This window comes from Myotis daubentonii, chromosome 13 (assembly GCF_963259705.1).
Source record: "Myotis daubentonii chromosome 13, mMyoDau2.1, whole genome shotgun sequence".
Taxonomy (NCBI): Eukaryota; Metazoa; Chordata; class Mammalia; order Chiroptera; family Vespertilionidae; genus Myotis; species Myotis daubentonii.
The window spans coordinates 11706665-11725370 of NC_081852.1; the positions used below are offsets into that span (position 1 = coordinate 11706665).

Below are 18706 nucleotides of genomic sequence, written 5' to 3' on the forward strand. Positions count from 1 at the left end.
ACTTAACTTCAAATAAGAGTTGTATATGTTCAATGTCTGACTCGGAAATAGTTACATTTCTTTTCAATGGAAAAAGAAAATTTTAAATAAGGTTTCCCCAACTGCAGTAAAAGAAATCTTTTATATACTTTCAAATACTGTGCCTTTTTATTTAAAACAGTGTAAACATAACAACACCACCAATAATTGGAAAAAGACTGGTTATGTGAACACTAATTTTCTTGAATGCCCCCATCAAAATAAGGGTAAATAAAACAGACAAATCTCCAGGAGGAGTCCCCGCTCACCTCAGCAGTGGTAAAAATATTGCTTTATTCCAAAGGAACATACAATACAATTTACTGTTCTTTTAAGGGCTTCCTGTGAACTCAATACTCGCCTTTGTGATTTCAACAATTTATTCTTTCCATATTAACCACAGTAGCCAATATCTTGGTCCACAAGTTGTAGACTAACTACAAAATAAATACTAATGAGGCTCATGAAAAAGCAAAGGATAACTGTCAATTTGGTCATCGGCTTGTGTGAATAATTTAAGTACGCATGATTCAAAATAAACACACACATTCAACTCTCCTGTGATACAGATATCATCAATGAACCTACAGTTGTTCCTCTCAGAAGTATTCACATCAGAAAATGGTCTAGACATTGTCAACAGTTTTATAGGACCCCACCATGCAAGTGACTTTGATGTAAGAACTTACTAACTGAACTTTATACTTAATGGAAAAATTTAAAGTGAACAGATCTAAGAGGGAAATTTTTTTAATATTAGATTCCCTGATGTTTCAGAACAAAGTTTAGCAAGCTTAATACACACACACACACATGCACACACATACAATGAACACATGTGCATACAGCATACCAGTGCTCGAGGGAGCAAACACACACACACACACACACACACACACACATTCTCTCTCACACACACACAAACACACACACACAGGCACACACACACACTGAGAAATGCTCCTTTGGCATCCTAAACGATCTCAAAGAAAAACATTTCTATCAGCATGACTTTAGTGACATGACACTGATTTTTTTGTCCTTTTTTATATATTGATTTCATATCTTGCTCTGAGATTCTGCACCTTCAAATTTCAGAGGAAGATGGCACGAAAGAGCAGCTGAGTTTGCCCCCAATGGCTCCCACTATCTCTGTCCTCCTTCTCCTTCCCAGGCCTGTGCCATTCTCAAAATGAAATAGAAAACACTACATTGGTTGACATGATTTAACCTGTGATGAGGCTGTCGAGTGAAGAGAAATTTAGGGGTTGGGACTGCCAAGCCAAATGGCAAGGGCTGTCTGCGCACAGGCACACCCGCCCTCGGGTGCAGCTTGTCTCTGAAACCAGGTACCTGCCAGTGCTTTTGGACGAGCACACTGTGCTGGGGGGCTGAGGGTCTGAATCGCCCGCATCTACCAAGAGCCAAAGAGGATAATGTTGGGACTAACTGAAATTGTATTCAGAATTCCACCCGAAAGCTTTAGTTGTAAGCTTTATCCCTCCTGAAACGTTTCTTTCCCTTTAAAAAAATATTTTGTTAAAAAACACTATGATATGAGGGCGATAGACTATTTGGTTTCTTCTAAGTAGATGCTCTTAAATTAATGCATATAAATAATTTGTATTTAATTTCCTCTCTTTCCTGTTGAGCAAAGCATAGAATGCACAGATTCCTACGTCTCAAGTCACTTGGTCAACGCAGAGTCTCTTTGTATTTCATTTCTTAGGATAAATTGTGCCTCTCGTTCCGATTTGGCCATGGGACTCAGGGGGAGAAAGGCGGTGTTTTCACTCGCACTGTCCTCAGCTTCTACACTGGCTAGTTCGTAGTCTTCTGACCTCCTGGCATCAGTCAGAATTCGGATCTGCTCCTGGACAGTTTCTAGCAGTATTTTCACTTCTTGTTGTTCTGCTAAAAGACAATCGCTGACTGGAATACTCACATTGACAATATCAGCAGAGTAGGAGTTTTTGCACCATTTGATGCTTTTGACGTCAGAAATCCCTGGCATTTGGATGCAGGTTTCCTCTAGCCCCACTGAAGGGATGATGGGCACCGAACTGGCCCTTGGGGATGAATATCCCAGCAGGTCCTTTTGATCCAAGCTATTAAAATAGGAGTTTGTCTCTCTCGAAGGCAGTTGCATATGGACTGATGCATCCTGTTGGGTGTTTAAACCGGCGGATGAATACCTGAAAAGAAAGAGAGTGTGAGACAGCCCGCCTTCTGCCGGCGCTTCTTCAGAGCACTCGCCAGCCAGCAAAGCACTTGCCACATGCACCACCTCACTGACTTCTCACAGCAACCCCATCAGACGCAGAATATGTTCCCAGATAAACAGAGAAGGAAACTGAAGCTCAGAGAGGTGCAGTGACTTGCCCAAGGTCACACAGAAAATAAGTGACAGACTGAGACTCAAACCCAGATCTTCTTACTTTAAGTCCAGGGATCTTTCAACACACCACAGCTGTATAGGCAGGTGGGATATAGTCTTCCTGACCTCTATCCTAGAATACAAAGTAAATGGGGATTGAGCAGGTAAGTGTGGCCTTTCCATAGTGACAAACAGGAAACCCATAACGGCATTACTCCACTCCATCAACTCGACCACCCTCTCAGCCCTGGTTTGGTACTCATGTGGCCAACCTACTTGGAGAAACCGGGAAGCCCCACGTTAAGCATTAAGGTACTAGAGTCCAGAGTCTTTCTGCTTCACAACTTTAGGGGAACAAACGCCATTTCTGTCGGCACTCTGCTCTGTGGGCATTGCCTCGCTACAAACTGCTGAGCCTAAAGGGGCATGGGAGGCACATGATTCTTCTCTCTGTCCAAAGACAAGCATGAAGTGAGCTTTGTAAGGCCTCTACCAATCTAGCAACTTCCCATACGTGGTTTCTGCAGCCAAGTAAGGTAGCTCATTGGTGCATGTCAATGGCTTGTCAAGAATGCCAGCATGCTATTCAAGTCATTTGAAGATTCCAGAATCTGATTAGGCCTTTTCTTGCCTGTTCAGAGCTAGTGAATTTCCCAGTGCCTCTGAGCTTCCCAGTGCCACAGTGTGGGTCAGCTAGTCATAGATTCAAAGAAATGTGGTTTGGGGACTTGAACAGTAGTTTTTACTCTATTTCTGTTATTTATCCCTAATTTAAACATTAAATTAAACATTAAAATTTAAGTGTAATCTAAACATATCTACCCTCCATATGATACCTAGCATTTCCCTAGTCTTACATTGTAATATAAATAAAAGTCATGTTTATACAAGGAAAGAGTAATTGCGATGAAGTGTGTAGCATACTGAATAGAAATCGTTATTTAAGGGCATGATGGGAGTAATTTAGAGGTCTTTCTTTCTATCAGATGGTGAGAAAAGATGGGGAGCAAATTTAGGTGTCTTTATAGTCCCATCCTCTCTTACTGTGCCTAGTACAGAGTGGGTAACCAATAAATCTTGATGGAGCAGGCATGTGAGAACATAGCATACCTTACAGATAAACACTTTATACCCCAACCAGCATCCATTTCAAACATAATAACAAGAGCTAACATTTACATAGTGATTTTATTTTTTAAAGATATTTTTAGTTAATTTCAGAGAGGGAGGGAGGGGGAGGTAAAAATATCAATGATGAGAGAGAATCATTGATCAGCTGCTTCCTGCACACCCTTACTGGGGATGGAGCCCACACCCCAGGCATGTGCCCTGACCAGGTATAGAACCGTGACCTCCTGGTTCATGGATGACACTCAACCACTGAGCCATGCTGGTCAGGCTGCACAGTGTTTTTCAAAAGTACTTTCACCTTTAATTGCTTCACTATTTTTAAAACTGTGGTTTACTTATTATTATTACCATGTTATTAAAGAAGAAACTGGACTAAGGGGTACTCAAATGACTTGCACAAGTTACCTTTTGTAAGCAGAAGAGGAAGAAGTTAAACGCAAGTTGTCTTATTTTAATTGTTACTATGAAAGCCAGAAATGAGTGGGCATCCAAGGTGCACTAGAACACTTTTCAAAGGATGCATAATCTCTACCTGTGTAAACTGTATAGCCACCCCGCAAAAGGAAATTTTCCAGGGATTTTGGTCCATTTGCTTTGGTGTTTTGGGACTGAAAATCTAAGCCTAAGGGTTCTAATCAATTTCAACAAGAAGAAATGGAACAAATTAGAGGGTTTTGTGTTTGTCCTGAATATCATCCAGTTAACACCATTAATATCTATGAAGATACAGAATCTCTACTATCAGATTCACTAACCTCACAGAGACAAAAAATGTAATTAGGATAAAATTGTATTTCTCACAAATATCATGAGAGTATATCAGTGGGTAGAATTTAATAGGTTTGAAATGTGATGATCATAGATGCAAATTCTTATACCAGGATCTAAACATTATTTGCAAATATATATATATATATATATATATATATATATATATATATATATATATATATGCCTAAGTGACTGGCTAACCAGCCAACCAGCCGGTCTATGATGTGCAATGACCACTGGGAGCAGATGCTCAACACATAGGCATGGAAACATGGAACAGACTGATGAATCTCAGAGGTAAGGGAGTGGGGGTGGCAGGAAGAGATTGACCAAAACTCTTATATGCATACTAGAGGCCTGGTGCACGGATTCATGCACTGGTGGGGTCCCTCGGCTTGGCCTGCAGGGATCAGGTCGAAACCAGCTCTCCAACATCCTGTGAGGGGTCACGAATTGTGAGAGAGTACAGGCCAGGCTGAGGGACCCCACCAGTGCATGAATCTGTGAACTGGGCCTCTAGTATTAGATAAATGTATAAATGTCTTAGAGGATTTAGACAATCATAGCTTTAATAAGTTAACAATGTGGCCTGATGAAGAAGTGATCAAAGGCAATTCAAGCCAAACTTGAAGCAGTCTTATAACAAGCTTGAATGCTGGATTAAGGGTGTAGATGAGAAAGGAATTTCAGCTGACCTATAGGTCACCTCACAAGTCAGTTAAGGGACATGGGACACACAGCTGCCAATAACTGCAATCTAAAATGTTACCATAACATGAAGATGTGAACTCTCCCAAATGTGCTTTTGTTTTGGATCAGACATGACTTCAAGCCCCAACACCATTTTTAGATGAATTGCAGCCTCCTTTTAATTTTCTCCCCAATTAAAACAATCAGGGGGTGACACTGCTCTGGGGGATTGCTCTGAGAACTAACTGAAGTAATGCTTCTGCACTATGCCCCAGAGGATGCTGGGAACTCCCACTTCCCTCCTAGAGTCTGTGAGGCCAGCCCTGGTATTGAGGAGAAGCAGGCTACTCTTCTCCGTGAGTTTAGGTGGGAGCACAACTTCTAGATGTGACCTGGGTTGGAAGACAGGCAGCAGTCTGATCCCTGACAGTCAATCACTTGTTCACAATTTTGATCCATGAGCTTGTCATTCATTGTCTGTAAAATGCCAATTTGGACTGTTGTTCCTCTGATCTCTCAACCAAGAAATAACCAGTGCATTTCCTCAGTAACTAAGGAAAGGTGAAATATTGCCAGGCTGATGAGGCTCAGTGGTTGAGTGTTGACCCATGAATTGGGAGGTTATATACGGCAAACAGTCAGTATACCTCGTATCCCTTCTACTTTGAAGGTGGCAGTCTAGCTTTTGTGACTCCATTTCTTTCTATCTAGCATATGAATACATTAGTTTGGTTTGCCTGACATAACACAACTCAGAGCTCTGGGACCGTGGCTGTCTCTGACCCCACTAATCTGAAAAAAGGTTTCTGAATAGTTACCAGTTCACACCTTCCTTCGGCTTCACTGAGATAACTACTGGTTCAAACTGGGCCGAAGTCAGTGCCACGGAAAGAAGTCCTGCCACCGGGGCCTACCTAGCAGACAGCGCCCACATGCGTGATAAACAAGCAGCAGATGGCTGATGGCTCTTGCAAATTCAATCACTGCCCCTCCAGGCTAGGGCCAGATTTGAAGAGGGCCTTTAACTGTGAAATTCTATTACCGATCCTATTTCCAGTCCAGAGAGATGGAAAGTCCCCCAGGAGTGGAAAATAGCTGTTTTCCAGAACTGAGAATGAGATTGCTCCCTGAGATTCATTGTGTTGAGCACACCGTGACTTATACTTAGAGTCACCATTTATCAACACTGGGTGCATATCACACACAGGAAAATACACGTGGCCAGACAGCTGGAGAGAATATTCCAACCCCGATGATGATTGAACCAAAACAAAACCACCACCATGCAGACAGAAAGTGGAAGTCTCCCAGGAGGTAAAAGACAAAGCAGGGCACCTCTGCACATGTGATGGGCACCTCTGAGCCTCCGAAAGTTCATGTATGTGTGGTTGAAGCAGCTCAGAGCATCCTGACACCTGGACATATGGAACGACAGCCAAAACATGCCCGTCAGAAAGAAACACGGCATGGGCTGGGCCCCCTCTGCAGTCACAAAGTAAACTATTCCTAGGCAACGGGCAATATCAGTGATTCAAGAAGGAAAATAATTATGAAATCTGATTAGTTGTCATTGTAGGCTAAATACAAACCCCCTTTCCAAATATAAGGGAAAGAGAAGGCCAGCTACTTCTTGACTGGCATTATATCAGACATTTTGGATAACTTGGCTGTTACGTTGAATTTGCAGATCTGTACCAACTACATTTTGCACTACATTCGGAATTGCTTCAAAATTACAAAACCCAGCCACAGGCTATTTAATTCTTGTCTCCTGGTCTTCCTAAAGCAATCTGTTGCTGAGCTTTGTCAGATAGAGTAGAAATGCACATATATCTTGTCCAGAAGAAAAGACAAGGGTAAGGCTCTGTGATGGACTCCCTACTTGCTTAGGCCTCCAGCTTGATACAGTGTGGGAACATCACCCAGGGCAAAGCAGCATAGAAACCTGGCCTGGCTCATCCAGAGAGACAAAAGCTAGATGTGATAAGAACCTGGCTTGTGTGTGGGAACAGATTTCTGAAATTTCTGTAGTAAACCCTGATTGCATTATTCTTGAAATCAATGATAATTTTATAACAGCTCTTGAGACAATACAAACCAGTAGTACATCTCTGCTTGCTATGTGACAAGGTACAAGCTCTTTCCACACATAACTTAAAAAAAAATCTACCCCAAAACCTGAGGAAGGCTGTATTATCTTTATTCAATTTATAGATGAAAAAAAAAAAACTTAAGCTTAGATGATAAAACTATCTCAAATTCACACAAGATGTTAAGGGCCAAATATTTGAACTTAAGTCATTTTAAGTAAGAGCTACCATGTTTGGTTGAATAATCAATTAGGTGAATGGGACTAAAGTTCATCCTCCGTTCCATTCACCACACCTTGAGCCATGTAAGCCACTCAGAGGAAGGACACCCTTTGCACTGCAAGGAGGATTAGCAGTTGTCGTGCCCAAAACCCATATTTCTATCCCTGCACCATGAATAAACCTAGGGATCTGAGTTCAGCAAATTGTACTTCGAAATCATGCTGTCAGTATTAACCGAAACACATTCAAGAATGCTGGATGGAAGTAGATAACATGATAACATATATATAACTAGAGGCCCCGTGCATGACATTCATGCACTGGGGGAGTTCCCTCAGCCTGGCCTGCACACTCTCACAGTCCGGAACCCCTTGGGGGATGTCCGCCTGCTGCTGGGAGCTGGCCTAAGCTGGCAGTCAGACATTCCTGAGGGATCCTTAATGCTGCCGTGGAGGTAGGGGAGGCTCCTGTCACCACCACTGTGCTCACCAGCCATGATCCCGGCTTCTGGCTGAGCAGCACTCCCCCTGTGGGAGTGCACTGACCACCAGGGGGAAGCTCCTGCATTGAGCATCTGCCCCTTGGTGGTCAGTGCATGACATAGAGCCCGGTCTTTCTACTGTTGGGTCAATTTGCATATTAGGGTTTCATCATATAGGAGATGTATATGTATGTGTGTGTGTGTGTGTGTGTGTGTGTATCCTATATATCTCATATATATATATATGCTATAGGTTCTATAGGTTATTGTTTACAGTATTGTCCACAGTCATACTTATCAGAGAATTAAGTAGTTTTATTCAAACCTAAGGATAAAGAAACATTTTAGTCCTCCTAAGAAATCTCAAGTTTTTAAATTGAAGACAAATTCTAAGCTGTTTTAGTGACTATTTAATAACATAGTGCCTAGATATGTGTACATTTATTTCCTTGCTAATGTTATATTTATTTTTGATTAAACACTTTCCTAATATATATTTCCATTGTACCTAACCTTTTAAGTTAGTTTACCTTTGTAGAATAAAGATGAAAGGAAGTATAAATAGCTAATTGGTCACAAAATCAATGAATAAAAAACCCCAATGAGCATAGCAACTCAACTTAAAGCTATAGCAATAATGACACCCTCCCTACATTTCATTGTTCTCAGACCTACCCTTGGCAAGGTATTGTATCCTGGTCGGGGATCCTTGATTCCTCAAGTTGCTGATACGCTGGCCCCACAATCCCGCCCAGCCTACTTCGGGGTGAGGGGGGTGTCCTCCTGAAGGCGTTCCGGTGGAGCACACCACTCCTCTGTCCTGGACTGCAGCAGGAGGAGAGACTCCGGCTGCGGGAGAGAAAACCAGCACATCGGTCATAGCCATAACCTTTCAGGTGGAGGCTCAAACCCTTTAAACACTGCACTTGCACCTGAGAGCCTCCAAGTCCCTGTCCAGACTCCACCCATGACTGGAGTGTATCTGCCAGGAGGGATCAGAAGTTGCCAAATCCATTTACCCTTGCAAAGCCTGAGGCCAAGAGAAGTTCTTGTGTTTCTGGCTTTCTAACGTGGAGCACAATGGGCTAAAATCGCTGCTTTCCAGCCAGATTAAGAGGTGGGTTTAAGGAATTCTGAAGCTCCTGATTCCCACCCGCCCTCAGTGTTCAAGCTACAGTGGCCGTCTCTCTAATAACAGTAAGTGTGGCTTTCTTATTAGACACTGACATGGACCAATCACAGGAAGCCCTGAAGGGATCTATGGGGAAATTTTCACTTGGCTAGCAGTAGAATAAACAAACTTTATTATGATCGGCATCCTCTCCCTCCTTAACATATGTGCTAAATTCTCAGTTCATTATCTCAAAATTCCATCAGTCTTGAGAAGCTAAATCGTTTTCCTTTTTTAGTTTGCTTTTACTAAACATCTCATTCTGACTCATACGTCCAAATACCAAAATAACTGTGTTTTTAGGTGCCCCTTAAGGGCAACAGATATAAATGAAATGTACTTCCGGTGAGATCTCTATACAGATCATGTTAAACAAAAGAAAAAGATTCTTTCTAAAAATCAGTTGCTAATTTGACACACTACCTGTTGCATATCCATTCGCATCTCTACCCCACTGAATTTCACATACTCCATGGGGAGCAGTGCAGAGAACTGGCTCCTGTGTACACATTCCTAAGATGACAGTTTGTGATTAAATCACATAAAACTATGCAGAAAAAATTAAACACATTTTCAAAATGTCAATAAACCTATCAGGTTTTAAACAGACGAGTCCCCCAAAGGAGTTTACCCATCACTTTATCATTTGAAGTTCTGTATGTTTTCCTGCATGAATATTGCTATTATTTCTACTGTACAAAACAACTTCTCAAGTATTATTTAAGGCCAGAGTTTGAGAACCAAGATGACTGATCAAATTTCATATTCTCAACCCAACATGGATTTCCTGAGTTAGTACTAACACCAGATTATGTCTGGCAACATTATTACAACTTAATTATTTCTCATAATATTTCTTGCATGTCGAGTCCCAAGATGCCTCATATCAAGGGGCCTCACTAAGTCAACAAGTCTATGAAGCTCTGTATCAGCTCATGCCTTTCCCTCCCTTCAGCTTCTATCTGCACCATCCAGCAGCAGTTATGGAGTCTGAAGGGTGCTCAGGCTTGTTCTAGGGTTAGCTGGATCTGGGTGTGCATCTCCGGTCTGTACATCATTAGCAGCATGGCCCTGGGGGAAGTACTGGTACCAGTTAGAGCAGTGATGGTGAACCTATGACACACGTGTCAGAGGTGACACGTGAACTCATTTTTTTGGTTGATTTTTTCTTTGTTAAATGGCATTTAAATATATAAAATAAATATCAAAAATATAAATCTTTGTTTTACTATGGTTACAAATATAAAAAAAAATTTCTATATGTGACATGGCACCAGAGTTAAGTTAGGGTTTTTCAAAATGCTGACATGCTGAGCTCAAAAGGTTCGCCATCACTGAGTTAGAGTCTTGGAGGAAAATAGATGGCACTCTAAATTGGGTCATTTGGGGGAAATTTTGCCATTTACAAAGGTGTGTCCAGTATTTGAGAAAAAAAAAGGACAACAGAGGATACCACTGTATGTCAAGGCTAGTGACAACAGGAAGCTGTTACTATCCCTATGACCTAAGGGACAAGGAGAGGGAGCTGTTAGCAGAACGGAGAGACAAGGCGATTATAAGGAAAGGGCCACTTGGCAGGCACTTTGGCCTCAGGAAAAGGGCCATAGCTGAGGCAGCCAAGCAGGGAGGGGGGTGGAAGTAATGGAACCTCACTCTCTTTGGCCCTCCCATCACAAGCAGGCGCCTCCCATTGAGCTGACAGAAGCTAGAGGACAAGGGAGCCTGCTGCCCTTCTAGTGCACAGAGCAATGCTGGCAGAGAGAGGTGAAGACTAGACATGTGTGGAGAAAGGCACTGGCATCATGCTTAAGTCTTTTCATAAGATTGCTATGGGGGTTAAAAGCGATAAAGAATGTGAAGTGTTTGGCACGTAACAGGTGCTCAGTACAATGAGCTCCCTTGGCTCCTCTCGTACAAATCATTGAAAACTCAGACTTCTTTCACCCTTTAAAAGTACTTAGATGTGTGCTATCTATCAGTGACTTACATTGCCAAGTACAATGCAATAAGTAAGACATGACATACTAGGATTCTTTTTTAAAAAGAAATAGTTTTGACTAAAAAGAAATAATGCTTTAATTAATAGCTTTGTTTCATAAATGAGCTATCCAAATATGTCATATTTGCAGTACAAGGCAATAAATTAATTATTCATAGCTAGCCAAACTGCTTGGCAGCAAAGTCTACCGTATGAACTACTGGCCCATCTTAAAAACAGTTCCATGACTACTGATCAGCCAGCTAGTCTAGGCTGCTAACGCAGTAGCATTCGGGGAGTCATGGAGCAGTTGGCAGGCTACATAAATCAGTGACCGGGCTGCCAGTCATGAAAACATTTAAGTCTCCTGCATGTTTTACAAAACAAAGCTCTGAGATATTAAACTGTAGCTTCAAAGTTTTAGAGGCACTTTATGAGTCAGTCCTTTCCTATCTACCATGACACGATGCATGCCAACAACACTGCAATGTCACTGAACCAAACAGAAAGGAAGGTCTCCGACAGGCAACCTTATTTCCTAGAAACCACAGCGGGAGCCACATTTAGGAGGGAGGATGTCAACAGAGAAGAGGAAGAGTAGGGTATTTGCAGCACAAATACGATAGAAGCTGTAATTCGTTTTTTATCTCAACTTTAAAACATCAATGGCATAACGTAGTGCTGGAGTAATATTATACTTAATTAGTTTACTTAACTGGGTGCAATGCCACTTTAACACGTATTATAATCAGCAGGGGGAAATGCTGTTTTGGAGAAAATATTCATCTTCTAAGATGCTGGTAATTTTGGACTTGTTTCCCTAATTAAAGAACTTCTATTAGCTCCAGGGAACTGAATTTTTTTTTTTTAGAGGGAAATATCTACAAATTCCTTAATTGATATAAATCAAAATATGTAGTTAATAACTAAAGCAATTATCCAATAGCTAAACATATTTAAATCCTGAGCTAAAAATATTTAAATCACCTTTTGAAAAACAGCAAACCTTTAGTATATCAGTCTCTAATCGTACAGAGTGACAGAAAACCTCAAAGCAACATGTCAGCATCAATGAAATCCTTTTTGGGCCCATTGAAAAGCAAGGAAGAAGACCATTGCCTTGTATAATGTGTGCTTCTGTCCGGGTGGTTTGCAAAGCACTGCCTGGATGTGTAAAAACCAGTATTTACATTTCATTGATGGGAACAACTGTGATTTTTCATATTTTCTTTTTACAAATTTTTATCTCTTCATAATTTTCCTTTTAAATTTTAAATACTATACTTCTTACTAAGAAAAGAATGCTCAAATCTTGGGACAACTTCTACAAGGATCGAGGATATGCATTTAAATGACCTAAACATAATGTCTGCTTCAGCATTAGTCCCAAACTTTGGCACTTGTTTTAGAGCAAAAATTTTCAGTTTTTAGAGTTCCAGATTCCTCATGTATAAAACACAATACGTGACTAGAAGATGGCTAAGAAGTTTTCAGCCTCAGAATTTTATAAAATTTGTAAGATAACGTTATTTTTGGCTTTCTCCCCAAGGAGCCAATTGCTATGGTCAGCGTGTAAAGGAAGGCCACCCCACTGATCATAGACCTTACAGATCCAAGAGGATTTGCCAGGATTCTTCCCCCATGAGAGTTTCTTTGTTTGAGAGTCATGGTGAAAGGCCTGGAGCATGTCACATCAGTTTCCCAGAGAAGAATTAGTCATTAAATCTGCAGAGAGTGATAAGGCAGGCTAAAACAATCATGTTTTTAATCGTTATTTTCAGAATGCAATTATTTCATTCACTGGTCTGTATCTGTAGCTTTGATGTGTGTTGTTCACAGCTCCTTTCGGCTTTGTAGAGGGGCACTGCAGCCTGCTGGTGTCTGGTTTACCTGCTGGGAGCTGCTTGAGCATCCACTCCATGGAGAGCCACATGAGAAGCAAGAACAACCATCTCTCCTAAACAGGGTTGCCATTTCTGGGCACGCGTTGTCCAGAGTCACACACGGTGTGAACGCGCCCATTCCACCATGATTAACCACCTGTACCTGTGGTGTCTGACAGATTGGCTTCCTCTGTCAGAAGGGACGTCTGGAAATGACTGGGGGCCAGCAAAGCTCGACTCCATCATTTTCTCCAGTGCCGCCACGGGATGCCTCTCCGCCTTTGAGTACTGTGGGGAATCACATGCACAAGGTTGAGCAGGAGGGTGAGCGGAGGGCCTGCAACACTACAGGTAGCTATTGACAAGGTATGGAACTTCCGGGAACATTCCTCTGGCCACCGGTCAGGAGCATGGTAGAGGGATCATTCGCAGCCCGTGTCTCCCACTGAGCATGCTCTCCCATCCCGGCCCCGCACCCTCTGTGACTAGGTGAGGTCCATTCAAGAGGGTTCTTCATTTTAGAATCCGGAGTCTGTCTTTTCATTTAAATCCACAGCCATGGCACAGCCAAAATAAACACAAGCCTGTTTTATTGAATGCAAATTTTATTAAAATATTAATTAGTAGCTGACTACTAATATTAGGATTCTATAAATGCTGATTGAATGAAACTCAGAACACTCTCAAAATTATGGAGGACATTGATTCAGTGTCTCTGTCCACCACTCCGCACTGTTTCCCTCTTTCAGTCTGTTACCAGATAGGGTTTACTGTGCCTAAAAAGAGAAATTTGTGAGCATTTCACTCTTTATAGTTACTAACTCTTGGTTTTACCTTTGACTATGATACCTCATAAGCACAAGAGTCTAAAGAAAACCTACAGAGATGATATATTGAGAACAATTTTCCTCAAGGTAAGTATCACATGGCGTCTCACCCAGGCAGGTGCCCAGTCATCTTTCTCTGGATCTTGGCCCTTGAACAGGCAGTAGGGACGGCAGGTTTCTCTTCTAGAAACTTCAGATAAAAACTCTCCTGAGAAATGACGTTTGTAGAATGCTAACCAAACTACAGAGATTTTGGAATTTAGATATTCATGTACAATGTATGACCAAGAATTTCACAGGAAAATATGGGTATATAGCATGCAAATGAGAAGGTATACAACTACACACATTGTGAATAAATGAAAATCAGAATAAAAAAATAAATCTTAAGAATATATGGTAAAGACAAAGATTTGAGAAAAGTAAAGATGGTGCTAATCTGTTGGGATAAATATTGACAATTCTAGAGGCCTGATGCACGAAAATTGTGCAAGAGTAGGCCTTCCTTCTCCCGGCTGCCAGCACCGGCTTCCCTCCAACACCCAGGACCGGGCTTCGTTTTGGATGCCAGCAGGCACCCAGGACCCAGGCTTTGCCCCAGCCACCAGCAGGCACCCGGGACCCAGGCTTTGCCCCAGCCACCAGCAGCCACCTGGGACCAGGGCTTCCCTCCAGCCAAGGCTTTGTCTTGAAGGATGTCTGGTCTAATTAGCATATTGCCCTTTTATTATTATAGATGTTCCAAAATGTTACATATACATACTCTTTTATCAAGAATATTATTTCTAGGAATTTCCATCATTAATATAATTATAAACATTTAATATGATATAATCACCAGAGTATGCCAGCAACACAACTTTAAATAAAAAAAAAAAACAGAAAGCAAACACACAAGAAACAACTGAAAACAATAAAAATATCCACAAACAAATACTACGTCGCCATTCAAAAGAATAACATCAAGGTACAAAAAATATGCCTATATGAATTATTTGGTTATATAAGGAAAATGCAGAAAACATTTTATGTATATATGTACATAGAATTTATACATATACATATATTCTGTGTCTGTTTCTTATGCAACTACGCAGAATGCAGATTTTAAAAAAAAATAAACTATTAAATATACTATTAACTAGTTGTTATCCTTGAGGAAATGTGTATCAGTGGGATGGGTTAGGAAGAGTAGGAAAAACGTTTTCTGTTAAAGTACTTCTGAGAGTGGCAGTAATGACCATGGCTTTCATCAGAATCTGCATCCTACAAAACGGGTTTACAGAAGCGGGTCAGACTTCTGCAAAAATGGAATAAATTAACAGGGAACAAAAAGAAGATATGGAGATAATTAGGAAGAGGCAAGGGTCTCCAACAATCCAAAAGTACAAACATCCAAAAACCAATGGGAATACCTGTATGTATGCTTCTAATTGAATTTGTTTATTGTAAGCTATCCATGGAGAAAGTGAACTGAATGGACATGTTACTGAAATGTAACCGACATCCTGAATTTCCATCTGATGCTCAGGTTCTATAGAAGACCTACTAGGTTTTTGTTTTCATTCTTGTTTTCTTTCACATCTAACAGCTAGGTTTAGAAGACAAACTAGGTGCCTGGCAGGGAGGAGGCGAGCCCCTGCTCTGCTCCTACAGAGGGCGCTCAGGAGCAACATCAGCCAAGTATTTCTGGAGCATCCAGGTTTTCTAGAGGAAATCACTGAATCATTCATGTCAGCAGCCCATTTGTTTTTTAAAAAGAATAATATATCAAAATGCCTAATTTAGCTTTTGGCCCATTAGTTCAGAGCTTCTATCTAAATGAGACTATTGATCCTGAGAGCGTGAGGGCCTTTTTCAAAATCCTGGATAAATGTTTTGAATAGAATCAACCTATTACTCGTTCTGATTATTCATATGGTTTACACTAGGTACTCTGCTCAAAATATTTCTTTCAAAAACTGAGATTGTTGTTATACAGTTGCTTTCAATTGGACTCTTTTGATCCATTAATACAAATTTGTTTTCATAATTTGTTATTTTGAATCTTCTTCCTTTTTCTCATAGCCTTTATAAGAATCATTTACATTTTAGTGGCTGCATTTAACCTGAGATTCATTAATTGCTTGTCTTCCTATCCAGAGTTAGCTGAAATGTGGGAACACTAAAAAGAACCCTCTTGATTTGGCAAACCTTCAAACTGATATTCCATACATGTGGGTTCAAGTGAATTTAAAGGTAGCTTCCAGTTTTCAGTTCTGACAAACAAAGAGCTTGGAGATGGTCATTCCTGTCTTTACAATAAAAAAGGCTGAACAAATAGAAAATCAATGACTATTCTTATATCCATCAGATATTTCAGGTTTCAGGGAAAACCGCCACTCTAAAATCTGGACAGGTGAGTGCGTACAGAGGGTAATAGTCAAGATCAGCTCAGCTGTAGCAGGATCTGCCAGAGACACAAATTGGCTGGAATACACAAGTGGTCATTTTAATAAGTTGTTGGAATCTGTGAGTGGGCTCGAGTGAAAGTAAAAATCGCCTGAAGGCTGCAATCTGAGGTAGGGTTCCAATACAGACCCACAACAGATGCTCACATGAAGAACAGTTTTTAAAAAATCATCTCCTGTCTCTGACAAGGGAGGGGGGAAATAACCACTTGGAAATGCATGCAGAATGTTCTCCATTACCACTGCCTACTTTTCAGTGAAAAATGACTTTACCAGAGTTCTATCTCACCTGAGAGGAGAGCGTTTCCCTGGCTCCACCCCCTGAAGCCTTCCTGTCTCACATAGGGGTAAAAAGTGAAGAAAATATTATGAAGGTCTTAGCCCAGGAATATACTGACTAAAAGAGTGAAATATAATCATAAAATCAGAGATGATCTCCTTCCACCACTCCTTAGCACCACATAAACAGGGATCCACTGTAACAACAGGGGATAAAAGCTGGGAAGTTGTAAGAAGGAGTTCTTAGGGAAATCTAAAGCCACACAAATATATAGAAAGAAAACACTAGAAGGTGTTAAAGCTCTTGGCATCTGCAGTGACAGCAAACATTAAACAAAACCCAACCACAATCCAGATTAACATAGAACCATACACTTAAGGTCTATTTGCCTCACTGTCTATTACCCATCATGTCTACCTTTAACCCAAACTTTTATAAGGTATGCCAAAAGACAAGAAAAATGAAGTCCGAAGAGACAAAATAATCACCAGAACTTGACACAGATAGCACAGATATGTTGGAGTGATCAGGTAGTTAATTTAAAAGGAGCATGGTAAATACTTTCAGGGTTCTAAAGGGAAAAGTAAACAGCATGCAAGAAAAGATGGGTATTTTAAATATAGAGAAAAATCACTGAGAAAGATGTAAAAGTAAATGCTAGAAATAAAAAACACTGTAACAAAATGATGAATGGCCCTGATAGACTCATCCCTAGAGTGGACACAACCAAAAAAAGAAGCAATGATATTGTGTTTAAGTCAATAGAACCTTCCTGAAATGAAACACAAAGCAAAAACTAAATGCATAAATACAAAAAAGAAAGGAGCAGAGCAGAAGATAATATTCAAGAACTGTGGACAATTTCAAAAGGTATAACATATACACAATTGGAATACCTGAAGGAGAAGTAAAAGCAAATGGATCATGAAAAATGTTTGAATAACAACCTATACCTTTCCAAAATTATTAACAGATACCAAACCACAGATATAGAAAGCTCACAAAACACCATGAAAGATAAACATAAAATATTTATACCACAAAATATCATATTAAATTTGTATTTAATTAAATAAATAATAGATGGATGGTAGATAGATAAATTAATTAAATAAATAAAATGCTGGGGAGGGGGGTAAGCCATAAAAGAAAAAGATTAAAAAATACAGTGGACTTCTAATAAATCATACAAACAAGAAGAGAGAAAGAGTGAAATAAAGTGTTAAAAGAACAAGATACCAACATAAAAATATCTCTAGTGAAACTATTCTTTAAAAATAAAGGAGAAATAAAGACTTTATAAAAGAAAAACTGAAGACATTCATCACCAGCAGACCTGTCCTACAAAATATTTTAAGAGAAGTTCCTTGGGAGGAAACAAAATTGTGTATAGGTCCGAAGCTCAGATCTTTATAAAGAAAGAAAATGTTAGAGAAACAATAAATAAAGGTAAATTAAAATATTTTTCTTACATTAATAGATCAAATAAAAATATTCATTCAAATTAATAGTAAATACACAAATTAAATAGTTGACAGCAATGTTATAAAGAACGGGAAAGTGGAATTAGGAAACTCTGTTATAAAATTCCTGTACTATCAATGAAATGGTAAAGTGTTACTGAAAGTGGACTTAGATTAGTTATAAAGGTATATTGCAAACTCTTGGGCAAATACCAAAAAAATTCTTAAAAGAAGTATTATTGACATGCTAAAAGAGGAGGGAAAATGGAATCGAATCAAATAATTAAAACCAGAAAAGGAAGAAATAAAAGAGAACAAAAGAAACAAAGATCAAGTATAAATAATTATAAATTATTACAAATATGGCAGATATTAATTGAACTATATTAATAGTCACCTGAAGTATGAATGTTCTAAACACATCAACTAAATGGAGATTTTACATATAAATAAAAAAATCCAGCTATATGTTGTCTACAAAATCCCACTTTATCTAGAAAGAGATAGATAGGATAATAGTAACAGAGTAGAAAAAGATATATTATTCTAACACTGATCAAAAGGAAGCTGGGCGGTCATATTAATTTCAGATAAAGCAGACTTCACAACACGGAAATGTATTAAGAATACAGAAAGAGCCGAAACCAGTTTGGCTCAGTGGATAGAGCGTCGGCCTGCGGACTGAAAGGTCCCAGGTTCGATTCCGGTCAAGGGCATGTACCTGGGTTGCGGGCACATCCCCAGTGGGAGATGTGCAGGAGGCAGCTGATCGATGTTTCTCTCTCATCGATGTTTCTAACTCTCTATCTCTTTCCCTTCCTCTCTGTAAAAAAATCAACTATATATATATATATATATATATATATATATATAT

At 40.0% G+C, this 18706-nt stretch overlaps 1 protein-coding gene across 1 annotated transcript in view; it reads right to left on the reverse strand.

The window, feature by feature from the left end:
• Positions 1-273: 273 nt before the first annotated feature.
• Positions 274-18706, reverse strand: part of NRG3 (neuregulin 3) — a 1052897-nt gene continuing 1034464 nt past the window's right edge. The window contains exons 7-10 of the mRNA XM_059662180.1: positions 12976-13100; positions 8456-8629; positions 2457-2528; positions 274-2213 (exon numbers count right to left, since the gene is read on the reverse strand). Of these exons, the coding sequence (XP_059518163.1) occupies positions 1706-2213; positions 2457-2528; positions 8456-8629; positions 12976-13100 (879 nt within the window). The 3' untranslated portion in view covers positions 274-1705. The remainder of the gene's footprint in view (positions 2214-2456; positions 2529-8455; positions 8630-12975; positions 13101-18706) is intronic.